Raw genomic sequence first — 17,859 nt, 5'->3', positions numbered from 1 at the left:
ATGAGCTCCAAAACATCTTTTGCTCTCCACGTGCTCTTCTTGGAGATGGGATTTCTTGATTGTTTTCCCACCAAGCAATCAGAGCAAGTGAAGTTTTGTGCATCAAAAGCTGGGAGACCAATTACTATTTTCTTGCACTGCAGTGTCTTCATTCCAGTGTAGCTGAGGTGACCACTTTCATGCCAGAGTTTCGGCATATCCTCCGTGACAGTCTGCAAACATCTTTGTTGTTTTGGTCCTGCTCCATCGCCGGTTTGATCATACAGCATAAACATCCTGTTTCTACTCATCTTGCTCTCTGCAATCAGACCCTTCTCATCATGGTAAAGTTTGCAGACTCATCTCCGAATGATGATGGTTACATCCCTTTCCTGAAGCTGTCCGAGACTCAAAATATTATTTTTGAGCTCAGGGATGTAATACACGTCACTGATCATGTATGTGGCACCGTGTAAGACCAGTTTCACATTCCCTTTCCCCACAACTTCTAACCTCTTGTCATTTCCCAGCTTTACTGAATGTTTGAACTCAGTGTTCATCTTGGAGAACAGATCTCGATTTCCACTCATGTGGTTTGAACACCCTGAGTCAAGAAACCAAGCTTTCTTCTTCATGTCTTCTTGCTCTCCACCGTATGCCATTAATAGCATGTCCACCTTTGTTTCAATGTCTTCTACATCTTCTTCCAAATACACCATCAGCAACATCTCCTCCTCTTCATCAGCATAGTTTGCTTATTCTTCCCACTTAGGGCATTCGTTTTGGAAATGCCCAAGGCGATGGCACTTATAGCATTCTACCGTGCTTTTGTTTGGAAACGAACGACCTCGGCCACGTCCCCTGCCTCTTCCATAAGCGCCTCTTCCTCTGGTTCCAGATCCTCTCCCATGAGTTACCTTCAGGGCTTGATCATCTCCCTTGTCCTGTTTTTTGAACTTTTGCTCATGAACATTAAGTGAACTATGCAGTTCGTCAAGCGTCACCAACTCTATGTCCTTTGATTCCTCAATCGACACCACCACATACATAAACTTCTCGCTGAGGGTTCTTAGGATCTTTTCCACCACCTTGGAGTCAACTATCATCTCTCCATTGCTTCTCATCTGGTTTGTGATGGCTAGTACTTTTTCGAAGTACTCATCTATAACGATCTCAGTTTCCTTCATCTCCAAGAGTTCGAAATCTCTTTTCAGTTTCTGCAACAGGGATTTCTTCACACGATCGTTTCCACCAAACTTCTTCTTCATTGACTCCCAAATGATTTTAGATGACCTCCGATCTAAGATCTGCTCAAACGTCACTCTATCAATGGACTGATAGAGATAGTCCTTCAGCTTGTGGTCGTTGGTTTTGGCATCATTTAGTTGTCGCCTTTGTTCAGGAGTGAGAACCGTTACGTTGTGGTGGTCGGTTCTTCATATCCGGTTTCGATCAGACTCCACAAACCTCTGGCCCTGAAGAAATTCTCCATCACTTCACTCCAATGATCCCAGTGACCATCGAACTGTGGCAATTTCATTTTGTCATCAGCCATCTCTCTTTGTTTGAGTTTTGAAGCTGCGGCTTCTTTCTTAAGTTTTCAGTATCTAGCGAGCTCTGATACCACTTTGTAGGATCAAATGCTCAATTAGCAATAGATGCTGATAACTTGTATCTTATTCAATGAAATATGATGGCATTATATAGCCTTTACATCAACAGAAAACTCCTAAAAATACTGCAGAGAAACAGACCTTCTTCTGCAACTACTTTGACCGATATATCAGGTCCTTATTTGAATAAGACTACTAACGACTAGTTCCTACACACGACTCCACTCAGCATCCTTGTTCTTCGCATTGACTTCTTCCAACATGAAACCCACCCCAGAAAGCCATTTAATTTTACAGTATCTTAATCAAACTTTACACTGAAACAACAATATAAGTCATTAAAACACCACAAAACACAGAGAAAAGAAACAGCATTTAAGAAGAAGAAGAAGGAAACCTGAAATCTGTTCCAGTTTCTCTAAGCATTCAAAGGGTCCGATTTCAGGATCGGATCTACAAATGGAGCGACATAAAATACGTTTGTGAGAGTCGAATAGTTTGGAATTTGCAAGGGACTAAATGCTTAGGAAGCCGAAAATAAAAAAGAATGGCTCGTCCGAGAAATGAAGAGAGGCGATTTTTTGTTTCTTTAAGATGCCACGTGTCAGACTTTCACATAATGACATATTAATAGGATGGAGAGAGTTCAGCCTCTTTTATATATAAGATTACTTTTTATAGTGTATCACTTTTTTAAACAATACTAATACAAATAAGTAAATATATCAATTATTTAAGTGATGCTCAATCTCAGTAAACATACTACAAAATTTGATCAGACCGATCGTTATTAAAATTACCTTCACACTGGCACTACAAGCACGAGGGCTCTCGAGATTCTTCATAGGACACTTGTCCTGGCAAAGACGGCATTCTGCAGAAGCAATGGGCGGCTTGTTTTCCTCCTCATCGGAAATATCAAATGCCTTCTCATTGCCCACCACCATCAACGGTTCCGGCAGCTTTGATCTCGTAAACCCATCATTCTTCTGACTATTAAAACCCTAAAAAAAATAAACGAAATCAGACCCAGATGAAATCTAATCTAACAGATCTGGGACCATAGAAAGCAATGACCGAGCCGAGAAAAGAAAATCGAAGAGAGGGAAAGGAAAAGAAAATGGGGTTTCCATCTTTCAAAACTCTAATTAAGATGTTGAGTCCAAGGAAAAAAGAATTTAAATCACCTGCGAAAATAGGAAGAAAGGCTTATAGGACGAACGGAAATGATTATAAGTAGTAAATCAGGAGGAACTTTGGTTGATCCAGGGTTATTTTCTGAGGCAGATCGAAATTGCGTCAAAAGATTTTGACGCAAATCACTCAAACAACGTGTGAGAAAAAGTTCATGGCCATTGACCCAAACTTTATCGGGGAGATTCGCAACAAATTAAGAAGAGAATGACGTTTTAGATTTTAAGAGAATAGTTTTTTTAATATAATTAAAATTTAAAAGGACAGATGTCACTCTCTCCAGTGCTGACGTGTCACTCAGCTGGAGAGAGTTCTTCCTCTTTTATATATAAGAAGATGATTTTTTATAGTGTATCACTTTTTTAAGCGATACTAATACAAATTAGCAAGTATATCGATCATTTAAGTGATGCTAACTCATATTTTGTATAGGTGATGTAAACTATAGTAGATTTGTATCAATTTTACATAAGTGATGTCAAATAAGTTAACAATAGCATCAATTATTATAATTGATGTTAAATCAAAATAAATTGTATCATTTATTAATAACTAATTTAATTTAATATCACTCATAAAAATAATGATATTTAAGTGATGCAACACACACATTTTTTCAGTGAAATATGTGGACAAACATACATATTCTCTTCTATTTTGTTAAAAACAAAACTACTGTAGGACTGCTTCAGTAATAGAATACAGAACAAGTAGTTGGATTTCAATTTAACGTATGATAGATTGTAGAACAAAATATAGAAAATAAATTCTAAAATTTTATAGAATTGTAGAATACATATTGTATAATTTTGTAGAATTTGTTCAAAAAAATATTTTAAATCTGATTCTTTCCTTAAATGGTTACAATTATTAATTTCTTTTATTATTTGTAATTTTTAATTAAAAGGTATATTAGTTAAATACTGATAAAAGTTTAAGAAATCTTTAAGGAGACAATAGTTATTAAAATATGTAATATATTTAGTATGTTGCATTTTCGGTCTTGAATTTATAATATCTTTATTTGGTCACCTTTAAAAAAATTTACTTTCATTTAATTATGTGGTTGACAAAACAAAAAAAATGTGTGATACTAAATTTTTTATATATTAAATGAGAAAAGAAAACAGGATGGATAACCACATCCTCAAAACAAAATTTTAAAGAGATTGTACATCACTTAATTTAGATGTATCAAAAATTAATGAGATACCTCTATTCATAATTAAAAAACATTATTATCAATTCATTTTTCATTAATTAAAAGGTATTTCAGTCAAAAAACTGATAAAATTTTAAAAATTTTACAAGGGAAAATAGTTATTAAAATATTTCATATATTTAGTATGTTGCATTTTCGGCCTTCAATTATATTTTTTTGGTCATCTATCAAAAAAATTATTTTTATTTAATTATTTGATTGACAAAACAAAACAAAATGTATGATACTCAAATTTTTATATATTAAATGAGAAAATAAAAATTAGAAATTCGATGGACAACCACATCCTCAAAGACAACTTTTAAGAAAATATGTAACTTCAATTAGATGTATCAATATTAATGAGATACCTATATATATTATACATATATACACCTCTATAATTTCAAATTATCATCAATTCTACCACTCACAAAACAAAATTAACAAAAAAACTAAAACATCTTCTGGTTCCTTCATATAACATGTCTGAGATGAGTAAACTCTTTCAACTCTCGCCCACCATTCTAACTATTTTCACTATACTTACTATATGTTTGTGTTTTTTTTTTCCTGGTTTTTTTTTAATACAGCTGTTTTTACCATTCAAAAAAATGTTGCTTTGTAATTAAATATTGCAAGTTATTTAAACTTTATTTTTTCATTTTTAATATTTTCTCATACTCCCTCTGTTCCTAAATAGATGATGTTTTAGGATTTATTCTTGTTCCACAAAAGATGATGTTTTAGGAGTATTTAATGTTATCTTATTTGCAAATTAAAAAATACTTAATTTACATTGGTTATAAGATATCAAATTTCTGAAATAGTATTGGAAAGTGAGAATAAAAGTTATACATTTATTGGAAATGGCAAAATAAATTTAAAAACAAAACAAAAAGAAATAAGTAAAAACATGTATTTATTATTCTTTAATAAGTGTGAAATCACTAAAACATCAAATAATCTGGAACAGATGGAGTAATAGTTAAGAATTTTGAGGCACTAAAGTTTTTTTTAATCATATTAAGAAAATCAAATTTTCTTAAAAAATTTCATCACTCTATATGTTACTCTTTTTATTCTGTAAGAATGGAAATAAATTTAACTGCATTTCTACTTTTGTGTAAATTTTTATATTACTATTTATAATATAATAATTCTATATAACTATTGCTAATTGTATAGCTATATTGATATATTATAATAATTGTTTTTTTACGAAACTTCAATGAATTAAATATATAATTTTTTTTATAAGTTTAATGTATTATTAATAAGCATAAATCTCTTCAATTTCAACATTCAGAAAAAATCAAATAATGATTTTGTTTTATTATAAAAATTAAAAAAATAATATTTTTATGTTTTAAATTTTTGTTTTTATAGGGATGATGGTGAAGGAAATACAATGAAAAAAATATGTTCTGAAATTCTACATAATATAACTTCAGTTTGTGAATACTACCGTAATGAAAAGGCGTTGATATTACTATTTGTTACACTGGTAATTGTTTTGATACACAATGTAACTATGTATGTTCGGGAAAACATGCTAAAGGGACTGAGATTTGCCCAAAAAAAAAAAGAGATAGAATGCTTCTACACTTAAAATTGTCTTTAAAATTGAAAAAGAAGCCGGTCGAATAATTTGGAGTTAAACAAATTTTTAGTTTTTGATTTTCTTTTCAAAAATTCTGAATAATAAGAGTAAATAAAATAGAACATGATACGTATAGTCTAGTAACTTTTGTGCTGATATCATTAATATGTTACCATCCAAATACAAACATGTATATTGCATGTAAAAAAGATTCATAATTTATACTTTTAATAAATTTCAGCTTATTTTTATTTTTTAATTATACTATAAATTTATTTTAATAGTTTAGATCTGGTATCTCATGGTTACTAAAATATAAACTATGAATCTTAAATATTGTTGAGGACTTTTACGGTCGTCGAGGTGGAGCTCCGAAGTATTTGTCTTTGTTGGCTATTTTTTTCTTTAATAAATTTATTAAAAAATATTAAACAAAATAAATGTATGAGTTTCTCTGTTATCAAAATAATAATGAAATCAAAACAAAAATTGATCTGGAAAATATTAAAATATGTAAATAATTACAGAAAAATAAATCAAAACAAAAGAGTTGGTTAATAAAGGGCTAATCAAAATAGTTGGTTCAGGCTGTTCTATCTCGGTATGGAATGACCTTTGGATACCAGCTTCTCGCCCGAGATCAGCCACTTGTAAGGGTTTTAATTATTACCCGAATCTCATGGTAAATCATCTGACTGATCCAATGACAAATACATGGAATATGGGCTTGATAATTGCAATTATTGAACCGGCGGATGTGGAAATTATCCGAGGAATTCCAATTAGTAGGTCCTACAGACCAGATTTACTAGGCTGGCATTTTACCAAGTCTGGAAGATATACGGTAAAATCGGGGTATCACATTGAGCAGCAATTTAAGGATGGCCCGCAAGATGTTTTTTACGGGCCAGATATTAAAGCATTACAAGCTCATACATGGAAATTAGAGTGCGCACCGAAGATACGACACTTTATTTGGCAGGCTATATCTGGATGTTTATCAGTGTCGGCTAGATTACGGACACGTGGGATACAATGTGACACACAATGTGCATGATGCGGAGCAGAGGAAGAAACTATTAACCATGTTCTATTTGAATGTCCACCTGTCCTACAAACTTGGGCATTGTCTCAGATACCAACACATTTGGGTGTCTTTCCAATGACTTCGGTTTACTCAAAAGGACGTAAATAATACACAATTTCCATGGATTGCGTGGTATATATGGAAGGCAAGAAATGAGAAAATTTACTCGAATATCGATGTGGATCCAAGGATTACACTGAAAATAGCAGAAACTGAGGCTATATTATGGACGGAAGCTCAAGGGACTGACCAAGATCTAGGGACACAAGACAATATGAATATTCCAGGGTCACTACCCAGTACATATGAGGGCTGGTGGTGTTATGTTGATGCCTCTTGGAAATCGACAGATTTGTCATCGGGATTGGGATGGTACTATTTTCAAGATGGGGCTATGGACAAAATAATGGGAACAAGAAATGTTAGACGGAGTCTCTCACCTTTGCATGCAGAGATGGAAGCCCTAATTTGGGCCATGCTTTGCATGATAGAGAATCAGAAGATGGAGGTCGCTTTTGTAACAGACTGTTCGGATTTGGTGAAGATGGTGTCTACACCTGCCGAATGGCCAGCTTTTGCTACACACTTGGAGGAATTTGTAAAGATCAAGGAGAGATTTAGCTTCTTTTCACTATCACACATTCCACGCGCGAAAAATATGAAGGCAGATAACCTAGCAAAAAGTGCTCGGATCTATCCTTATGACATTATGTATGTAAACTCGGTACCACCGGTTTGGTCTATCAAACCGTTTTAGGTATCTAGGCTGTTGACAAAAAAAAAAAAGAAATCAAAACAAAAATAATCAAAAAATAATATGGAAAACATGAAAATATGTAAAAGATAATTCAAATAAATCTCAAATAAACGAATGAAAAAATCATAGATTTTTATTAAAATTTTAGCTCATATGAAATTTATATTAATTAATTATATGTTAATATGTAAAGATCATGTTTTGATTCTTGAATAACTTATTTGAAAAAAAAAATCACTTTTGGTCTAATCGGTACAATCTATTTGTCTGTCATCTACCGCGACCCACCATTATCTTTCCAGATTCCAAAGAAAATTATGAAGGTGCTCGCTTCGTAATTCTTGCCTCTCAAAAAGGTTGGAATTAAAGTCTTGATTCTTATTTGTATAGTTGCAAATTAGAAAACTTCTATTTTTGTTTGACAAGTAAATTAATCTTTAATTCGTTAGAATTACTTGTGCAATCTCTTGTGTTCTGTTTATGTTATCTTTTGGATTCAAATTTCATTTGCATCACGTTATAAAACAGCCGATTTTACACATTTTTGTATGCCCGCACATATACATATACATTTTGAATCGTTCGTACTCCTGAGAAAACTTCCTTGAACCCCAACGCCTTCTTTCCTATTGATTTACACCGTTTTTATTTCAGCCTTAGTTCAATATTGTCATTCCTTTTTAGTAGATTTTCATTTAAAGCAATTAGAATACCCGTTTTTCTCATTTTTATTCATTTTCGTTAAGTTTTGTTATTAAGCCATTTAGTTCCCGTAGTTTCTTTTTAGATTTCGTTTTTTACATTTTAAACACACTACCAAACCCCCACAAAACCGTTTGGTTCTAGACTTCCTTACTTTATACTTATTTCAAACGCTTTTTGCAGAAAAAAGATCCTCCTTCCCTGTGGATTTGATCCCTAAGTACTACAATCGATCAGCTGTGCACTTGCGGCTATTGATTTCATTTAGTGTAAAACTTGACAACCCTCACACAACCACCACATCACTTGGCCGTGAATGGTGTGTTAGTAAGGGAAGACAGAGGCGAGCAGAAATCAATCTTCCATGTTAGCAAAATGCTGGACGACGCGGAGAAGAGATACCCGACGTTAGAAAAGCTTGCTCTCACGGTGATCATGTCGACAAAGAACTTGCGCCCGTATTTCCAATCACACTTGATCGTAATTCCCACAAACCAGCCATTGAGGACGATATTACACAGCCCAAGCCAGTCCGGCCACATGGTGAAGTGGGCAGTCGAGCTCACAGAATACGATATAAAATATCGCACCAGGACGAGCGCAAAATCTCAAATATCGCAGCATTCTGCGATTCCCAGCTCGTCGCTAATCAATACAGCGGCAACTACGATACCAGAAACGATTATATGGATATGTACCTGAAAGGCTTTAAAAAACTCACCAATCAGTTTGAGCCTTTCTCCCTCACCAGAATCCCGAGGGGCGATAACACGTTGGCCGATGCTTTAGCGGCTGATAACACCGTATTTTGACAACTTTTATGGATCATAATTGTATCTTATGCAGGTGTTTTAACTCTGTTTTCAATGTTTTTAAAGTGTTTTCAATGTTTTAGAGTTTCAAAGGACTTTACAGGAAACTTGGGCAAAAGATATGCAATTTGGAACAAATGAGCAATTTTGGATAAATGCAGACCGTCAGAAGTATGATAAGCGATGAAGACCTTCTCACCGTCTGATCACCCCCAAAATTTGAGACAACATAGAGGATCCAACCAGATTTCTAATGCACTTGGTTTGGAGACAATCCAACGGTTAGATCTTCAGATACTCCCGATGCAAGAATGACAGAAAATGCAGTTCCGGAAGAGAGCATGTGCCGGGACCGCGGCAAACACCTATTTTCCCGTGGGTAGAGCCACCGCGACCGCGGAACTTGGTCGTTCACTTTCCCGACGACTTAAATAAAGCCCAGATCAATTCCCTTCGTTATTTTTGAAGCCCTAAGTGTCCAGAACCACCCCAGAAGCTATAAATACCCCCTTTAGGTCATTTCTAAAGGCAGAGAGACGACATAAGATAAAAATAGAGAGAGAATTCGTGTGAGACTCAAACCCTAGAGAGGGAGGCCGCCGGTTTTGAAGGAGGAGCCGCCGCTGGAGGAAGACATCGCGCCTCCATCTGCTTCTCCGTTCTTCGTTCTTCTTCCTTCTTTTCTTTAGTTTCCTGCACTTTCAATTTCGTTTATGATGCTTTGTTACAATATGTTTGAGTAGTTACCCTGTTGGGTTTAAAGGGATTATTCAAAGGGAATTTCATGTGTCTTTGCTTATGAATCGATAGATTTAGGATTATTAATCTTCTAGATGTTCTTCGTTTGCCTTTAATCTTACTGCGTGATTCTTTGCTGGCCACTTAGAAGCCGATCTGATATGATATGTTGCGAAAGCTTTCATTGATTTTCTGAACTAGGGTGAAACGAGCAATTCTTCTATAGGAGTGGAAACCTACCTGTAGTTGAGTTGTGAATATTGATGAGTCTTGTTCTGCTATTGCATCTTCTCCCTTCCAGAATCAGAGTGGAAACCTACTGATTGGGGTTGCGAGAGATAGTTGTTTGGTGCTGCGAAAGTAGGCTATTCATACTTCCGTGCCTCGAGTTCTAGAACATACGTAGTTGATTACCTTTATCACTTGTTTAAAATCGACATAGCTTAGTCCATGAACCCCTGCGAATTACCCTTGAGCCCCAACGTTTTTCTTTTATTGCTTACAACCTTCAATTTAGTTTGCTTTTCATTTGCTTGTTCTTTGCTTTCAATCGCTATTTACTTGCCTTCTATTTCGCTTTGCTTAATCGCTTTTTACTTGCTTTACCTGCTTTAGTTTTCTTTTAATTGCTTTTTTAATTGCTTTCTAGTTTAGATTTAGTGACAACAAAAAACTAAAACCAAAACCAAAACCTTTTAGTTCTAATCTGATTTAAGCGTTGCGTTGAATTCGTACTGAAACAACTAAGTCTCTGTGGATCGATACCCTAAGTACTACAGCGCACATCTGTGCACTTGCAGACATTTAGGGGTTATAAATTTAATACCTGAAGCTTAGTAAAACGAAAACAACAAACCCCGTTTACAAACTTGCAATCAGCGGCGCTCACCTCAACATCGGAACCTAACCAGCATTGTGTCATTCTTGTCGAAAGCATTGATGCACCAAGCATCGATCTTCCAAAAGGAATATACGCCATCAGAGAGTTCGAGGCGAGCAGCATCGATGCAAACAAAGAGCCGCTCCCCGATGTCGTGGACGAATCAGCTGAGCAAGAACCATCCAACGAGGATTGGAGAGTTTAGATACTGCTATATCTCATCGACAGCCAAGTACCACCTGATCGATGGGCAGCGAGGCGACTCAAGTCGCATAGTGCGAAGTTCATCCATCAGGACATAAATTTATACCGATGGAGCACATTGGAAATCTTACTGAACTGCTTAGATGGCGAGGAGAAGCACGACGTCATGAATGAAACACACATGGGCGCATGTGGCAACCACTCCAGTGGTCGATCTTTTGCGAGGAGGATAAAGAACTACAGACACTTCTGCCAACGATTCTGACTGACTGCAATCGTTTCGAACAATGCTAAAGGCACACCCCGATGATCCACGTCCCCGTAGAGCTCCTCGCTACCTCGTCACCTCTTTATCCATCCATGTGGTGGGCAATGGACATCGTTAGTCCACCACTTTGATCCCGCCAAAAAAGGTTCATGCTCATCGTCACTGATTATTTTACCAAATGGGTCAAGGCATAGATTTTTATTAAAATCCTAGCTCATATGAAATTTATGTTAATTAATTATATGTAAATATGTAAAGATCTTGTTTTGATTCTGAAGTAACTTATTCGAAAAAGAAAAGAAACAAATCAATTTTACTCTATTCGGTACAATCTATTTGTCTGTTATCTACCGCGACCCACCATTATTTTTCCAGATTCTAAAGAAAAATTATGAAGGCGCTCGCTTCGTAGTTCTTGCCTATCAAGAAAGTTGGCTTTTCAAGTTAAAGTTTTGACTCTTATTTGTAAAATTGCAAATTTGAAAACTTTCATTTTTGTTTGACAAAGAAATTGATCTTTAATTCGTTAGAATTACTTGTGCAATCTTTCGTGTTATGTTTATGTTATCTTTTTGATTCAAATTTCATTTGCATCACGTTATAAAACAGCCAATTTTACACATTTTTTGTATGCCCGCACATATACATATACACTACACACTGTCGTAAGTAAAGAGTAAAAGCTAATCTGTTTTACCGAGCGAAAATGAGTCTAGTTTCTCTTTCTAAGTAGTAATTATATAGCTTCTAACATCAAGTGCGAATTCGGAGTAGTTCCCAAATCCATCACTTTGTTCACAAAATGTGAATACTTGTAGTATCTCTTCTCTGTTTCTTCTTTGCTCTGAAACATTGTCTTCAGCTTCATCTCTAATCCCTTTGGAGTATAGTTCAAATGCTTACCAGAACCCGCAGGACCCTCTTCGACTAGGAGCATTATGTAACTTTGTAGGTAACTCTTGTATCTTGGCACAACTGTTCTTACCATGGCCTGACGTATCTTCCATCTCAACTTTTCATCCTCAATAACCCAATCTGATTGCTTTGTGTAGATTTCGTCGAACCCCTTAGCAAAGGCTTGCAATGTTCGCTTAATGGACTCACCGGATCGTTTTCTTTGAGCTTTGTAGTTGAGTAGGGATAAGAGCTTCCCCAAGCTTTCTTTGACGTATAGCGCAGCATAATAGTCTCTATACTGCTCGTGCGCGCTCAACCAAGACTCCCCCATCATTTTTCCGATATGAGTCTCTCTCAAACCGCAGAAATGGCAGTGATTGTTCATCATAAAGATGCAAGAAAGAGTGGTTCCTTTGTCCGAGCTCGACCACGCATCCAAATTTAAAGCAATCTCTCTCAGTATGCTGTACATGTGACCTGTGAGAAGCTCTTCTTGGTACTTTTTGTTTTTCCATCCTAAATCAATCTCGAGAATCTTCGACAAGATAGGCTTGTTGTTGTTCTCGAGTAGCTTGTTGCAGTACTCAGTCACAACACTCACAAGCTTGGGGACACCACCGTCAAGAGGTGGGCAGTTTGGTCTTTGTAGCTCCACTTGAAAAGGTAACTCCCAGAAGATCTCGCAGACACCGTTAACGAGATTGCTAATTAGCTCCCGTGTTGCTCTGCGTATCTCTGAGCATTGCTCCGCTCTAAACAGCTGGTTAAACTCAATTCGAATGGTGTCCATTGTAGAGAAACAATCTAAGAGCTTTAGCAGCTTTGGTGGATCTTTCTTGCATTTGCTGATTCTTGTTCCAAACCTGAGTAGTGGAAAGATTCCTGAGTTTGAAGCTATTTCTCCAAAGCAACGCAATGGGACATCTTTTCCAACATCTTCAAACACTTGATCGCAGAGCTTACTCTCAAAGTGGTAAATATCTTTCACAGCAATCTCCATATCCAATTTCCATTGATCTATATCCCCTTCAATATCCTGCACACTATCAGCTTCTGTGATTGTTCTCTCGAGATAGTCAATCTCCAACCGTTTCTGAATAACCTTTGTGCGGGCTTTGATGTAAACAGGCACACAGTTTGTTAACCGCGAATGAGCATCTAATCTCTTGATGATAGCCTGCAACTTTCTCAAGTTAGCTTCTGAAAAACCCGCTTTGAGAATCCGCTTGAATTCTGTTTCGAGATACTCCAGCGCTGTGAAAAGACTCCCCCCTCTGAGATAAGCACGAGCCTCGGTCATTTGCAATTCCTGCACATGTTCTATCCAAGTCTTGAACCGCAAACCGCAAGGATGGTCTTCAGGCATTCCATTTTCGGTTAGGAAGTCGATCGTATCTTCAAGCCAATGAAGAGCAAGAACACAGCTACTAGAGAGAAAACTCACGGCTTCTCCAAGACGTTTAACATCTGAAACATAACCGAGGACTTCATTAGAGGAGAAGAGAGATCTCTCGAGTTCTTGAACCGTAGCAAAGACTCTCAGAACACCGGATATCGGGGCAATGGTGTGACGGATATGATCAGAGAAAGGAGAAGATCTCCATCTCTCTACCTTAACATCAGCTTCTAAAGACACCAGCTTGTGGTTGATCTCTTCAAGTTTGGATCCTGCCTTGTGTAGAACCAATGAAAAGGTTTCTGATTTCTCCATCTCACTCTTCAATAAGCTTCTCATTGCTTTAAGTCTCTCAAGTCGTTTTGCTTCAGCCATTGCTTTTGTTGCTTACTCACTAAATGCTTCAACAACTGTTAATGGATTTATATAACAATCCTCGGCAGATAAACCAAACTTCTTACCAAACCCACCAAATGAAGTAATTACCAGTATTATACTATAAACCACAACATCGTATTTGGTCTTTTAAAAGTATAAGAATTGTTACATTTTAATCATTAACTTAAAGCAAAATCCAAGTCTTGTTTTGTTTGTTATAGTCAGCTCAACCATCTTTATCTGATGCTAAACAGTTTCTCTTCTTTTCTGGGGTTTGATCATCTGATAAAATGAGCCTAAAAAGTCAATGAAATTGTCTTTTCCTTGTTGTGTATTTAAAGCTGAAAAAACTAACTTTAAAAACTACAAAACCAAAAAAATGTAAGCGGACTTATACACGAAATTCCTTTACTAGAAATGAATAGATTTCAGTAATTTCACATAATTAAGTTTTTATTATTTATATTATTATTTTGGCTTTTTTCTGTGGCTTCACATAAGATTTCAATTAACCAATCAAGGAAATGAGCCAACAAATAAGGGTTTAGCTCAGTCTTGGAGTAAACTCCAAGAAACAATGATGAAGTAGATAAAATCGAATTTCCGAAACACCGAACCGATGTTTGAACAGGCGGAGACGGACTTATTTTCCGTGGGTTTAACATGGTTTTCAAATATGTGCTCTCTTCAAACGATGATGTTATTACATATAAATGTGGAATTATAAATACATAATTATTGATATTGGATCGAATTATGATCCGAAATGAGGAAATGACTTTGATACTGATCTCATGCGTTGTAATGAATGATGATGCTAGAGGAAGAGCCTGATAGGTTCTAACCATTGTCGCTGGTGGTCAAACCGCTGCATTGGCTGCTATAGAATGTCTGGATTTCAAATGCCATTTTATTAGAGGATATTCCTATATTAGAAGATACACTTGTATATTCTCTAGAGATTCTTTCCTGATTGTGTTAGGGCTCTAGTCTCTTTCTCTTGTATAAATAGCCAACCCTATGAACGATGTAAACACACAGAAATAATATTGAGTTTACAAGTTTGTCATAGTATCAGAGCAATCGATCTGACAGACCTAGTTCAAAAATTTTTTTTTCTTCTCTCTGCTGCGCCTGTCCCTCGACGGTGCTGCAAGTCAATTTTTTTTGGGTTTCTCCGCCGCGTCTCTCGATCGGCTGCAGTTTCTCCGCCGCGTCTCTCGACCGGTTGTCTGTTTTCTCCGCTGAGTCTCTCCACAGACTGAGTTCTCTGCAACCTCTGTTTTTCATAATTAAAACAGAGCATTAAGCCTCTCGGCGTTCTCTTCGTCTTGACATCATCATGGCCGTCGTTCCAAAAGAAGCCACCTACAAGACGATCTCTCCTTTTGATCTCACCTCCGGGGATAACCCTGGTGCTGTAATTTCACAGCCGCTTCTCAACGGTTTGAATTACGATGAGTGGGCTCGTAATCTGCGAATGGCGCTGAGCTCCAGAAAGAAGTTTGGTTTTTTGGATGGGAGTATTCCGAAACCAAAGGATGGTGATGCAACTCTCGAGGATTGGACAGCAAACAATCATCTGCTCGTCGGTTGGATCAAGTTGACGATCGAACCCAGGCTTCGCTCCTCCATCTCCACTCGTGAGGTCGCGAAAGATCTGTGAGATATCATTAAAAAGCGTTTTTCGGTGAAGAGTGGTGCTCGTTTACAGCAGCTTCGGAACTCTCTTGCTACATGTAAACAAAACGGAGCTTCTGTGGATGATTACTTTGGTCGCCTCACCAAAATTTGGGACGCCATTGAAGAATGTATGAACTCCAAACGGTGTACGTGTGGCAAGTGTGAATGCGATCTAAACGCAGCTCATGACAAGGAGAGAGAAACTCTTCGGGTGCACAATTTTCTTTCAGGGCTTGACGATTCCATCCACGGGGTTATTCGCTCTCAAATCTGTGCTATCTCTCCTCTTCCCGATCTTGACAGTGTCTATCAGACCATTTTGCAGAACGAAACGGTTCGTGCCAATGCGACTGCAGAAGTTGCGGTGATGGGATTCGCTTCTCAAGCTACTCCCAAGTCTCGTCAAACTCCTCCGGTGTGGACTCGTGACGTTACGCCGTCTGGTGCTTCTCGAGGTGGGTTAAATACTCGCGATCCAACTCGCGTCTGCGCCGCTTGTGGCAAGCTGGGTCATGAATCGACGACGTGCTTCAAAGTGATTGGGTACCCTGATTGGTGGACTGATAAGCAGCGAAACAGAGGTGGTGGTAGGGGCTCTGCGACAGGTCGTGGAAATGGTGGAGCTCCTCGTGCGAATGTGACTCAGATCTCTGCGGCTAACTCTGCCATTGCTGGGTCTCCAGTGATGATTACCGACAGTGATCGACAAGGTTTGGCTGGGCTTACTGATGAACAATGGAGTGTGGTCAAGCGGATGATCAATGCGGGCAAGCCTGTTTCGGATTCTGGTGGTAAGAATAATGATACAATATGGATATTAGATACTGGAGCCACACATCACATGACAGGTTGTCTTGATTTGTTGACGGATCTCCGAGATATATCTCCTCTCCCGGTCATACTACCTGCTGGATCGAATGCATGTGCATCGAAACAGGGGACAGTCCATCTTACCTCGGGCGTTTCTTTGAAAGATGTTTTTTACATTGACGGATTTCATACGAATCTTATCTCGTATGGCCAACTTGTCACTGATAACTATCTAGTCGGTCAGGCTACTGATAAGCTGATGATTTTGCAGGATCGCAATACCAGGATGCTGATTGGAGCGGGTGAGCGAGAAAGAGAGAGGGACTTTACCGTTTTCGGGGCATTGAGACTTTGGCTGTGTTTCAGACGAGTGTTCGCGAGGATACAATGTTGTGGCATCAGCGTCTTGGTCATCCGTCGTCCCAGATCACCGGAATCGTCCCTGGAGCTAGTAGTTCGTCTAGTAGTACTGATTTTTCTCTTAAACATTGTGATGTCTGTGTTAGAGCTAAACAAACTCGACAGTCTTTTCCGGATAGTTTAAATAATGCATTAGCAGTTTTTGATTTGATACATGTTGACTTATGGGGACCCTATCGTACTACGGCGTTCTGTGGTTCACGATATTTTTTAACCATTGTCGATGACTATTCGAGGGCTGTCTGGCTCTATCTCCTCGCTGATAAGGCAATGGTTTCTCAACAGATCCGCAATTTTCTTGCCATGATCGAAAGACAATTTGACAAGAAGGTTAAAACTATACGAAGTGATAACGGGACTGAGTTTATGTGTCTCACACAGTTTTTTCGCGAACAAGGCATCATACACGAAACATCTTGTGTCCATACACCGCAACAGAACGGTCGTGTTAAACGCAAGCACCGACATATCTTGAATGTTGCCAAGACTCTTCGTTTTCAAGCAAATCTTCCGATTGAATATTGGGGGGAGTGTGTACTCACAGCAGGGTATCTAATCAACCGAACTCCTTCGGTGTTGCTTCAGAATAAAACCCCTTTCAAGAAGCTCTATGGTCATGCACCGGGTTATAAACACATACGTGTTCTCGGTTGCCTTGCTTATGCTCACAATTGTGATCACAAAGGTGATAAATTTGCTCCACGAAGTCGACGCTGTGTATTCTTGGGCTATCCTTATGGAAAGAAAGGCTGGAAACTATATGATTTGGAACGTCATACTGTTATTACTTCTCGGGATGTGGTTTTTCATGAGCAGACGTTTCCTTTTGCTACTTCTGAATCTCCACCATTGTTGGAACATACCACATTATCTTCTCCTCTGACGAACACCGCTACTGATGATCCCATAGACGTGGCTCCAATGATGAATGATCGAAATAGTGATCCTGTTTCTAGTGAATCTGACTCTGCCCCTCCAACAGAACCGGTTTTAGCTGTTGATACTAATGCTTCTGATCAAGTTGTGGAAGACTCATCTGATATTATAGAGGAACCTCTGGGCCGAGGGCATCGTGTTCGGATTCCGAATGTCAAGCTACGTGATTTTGTTGTTGAGTCCTTGTCAGCTTCGACTCCTCCACTCTCTCTCGCTCCCGATGAACCCGCTCCTCAGCCATCCTCAGGTTCCCTCAATCCTCTGTCTAATTATGTTTCTATTGATCGGTTTTCCCCTAATC

General features: G+C 37.8%; 1 protein-coding gene and 1 long non-coding RNA gene across 2 annotated transcripts; both read right to left on the bottom strand.

The window, feature by feature from the left end:
* Window positions 1–1,648: 1,648 nt before the first annotated feature.
* LOC112082902 lies at window positions 1,649–3,003 on the bottom strand. Its single transcript, XR_002897430.1, has 4 exons — window positions 2,780–3,003; window positions 2,393–2,596; window positions 1,990–2,045; window positions 1,649–1,909 (listed from the first exon to the last, which is right to left on the bottom strand). It is a non-coding gene; the product is annotated as an uncharacterized LOC112082902 (long non-coding RNA).
* An 8,677-nt stretch (window positions 3,004–11,680) lies between these two features.
* LOC18010654 (exocyst complex component EXO70A1) lies at window positions 11,681–13,706 on the bottom strand. The gene has a single exon (XM_006392957.2). The coding sequence runs from the start codon at window positions 13,704–13,706 to the stop codon at window positions 11,775–11,777; it is 1,932 nt and encodes a 643-aa protein (XP_006393019.1). The 3' UTR covers window positions 11,681–11,774.
* Window positions 13,707–17,859: the final 4,153 nt, after the last annotated feature.

The sequence above is a fragment of the Eutrema salsugineum genome, unplaced genomic scaffold (genome assembly GCF_000478725.1).
Source record: "Eutrema salsugineum unplaced genomic scaffold, Eutsalg1_0 scaffold_7, whole genome shotgun sequence".
Taxonomy (NCBI): Eukaryota; Viridiplantae; Streptophyta; class Magnoliopsida; order Brassicales; family Brassicaceae; genus Eutrema; species Eutrema salsugineum.
Note: the sequence above shows the minus strand (reverse complement) of the source record. Positions and strands in the feature narration are given on the sequence as shown.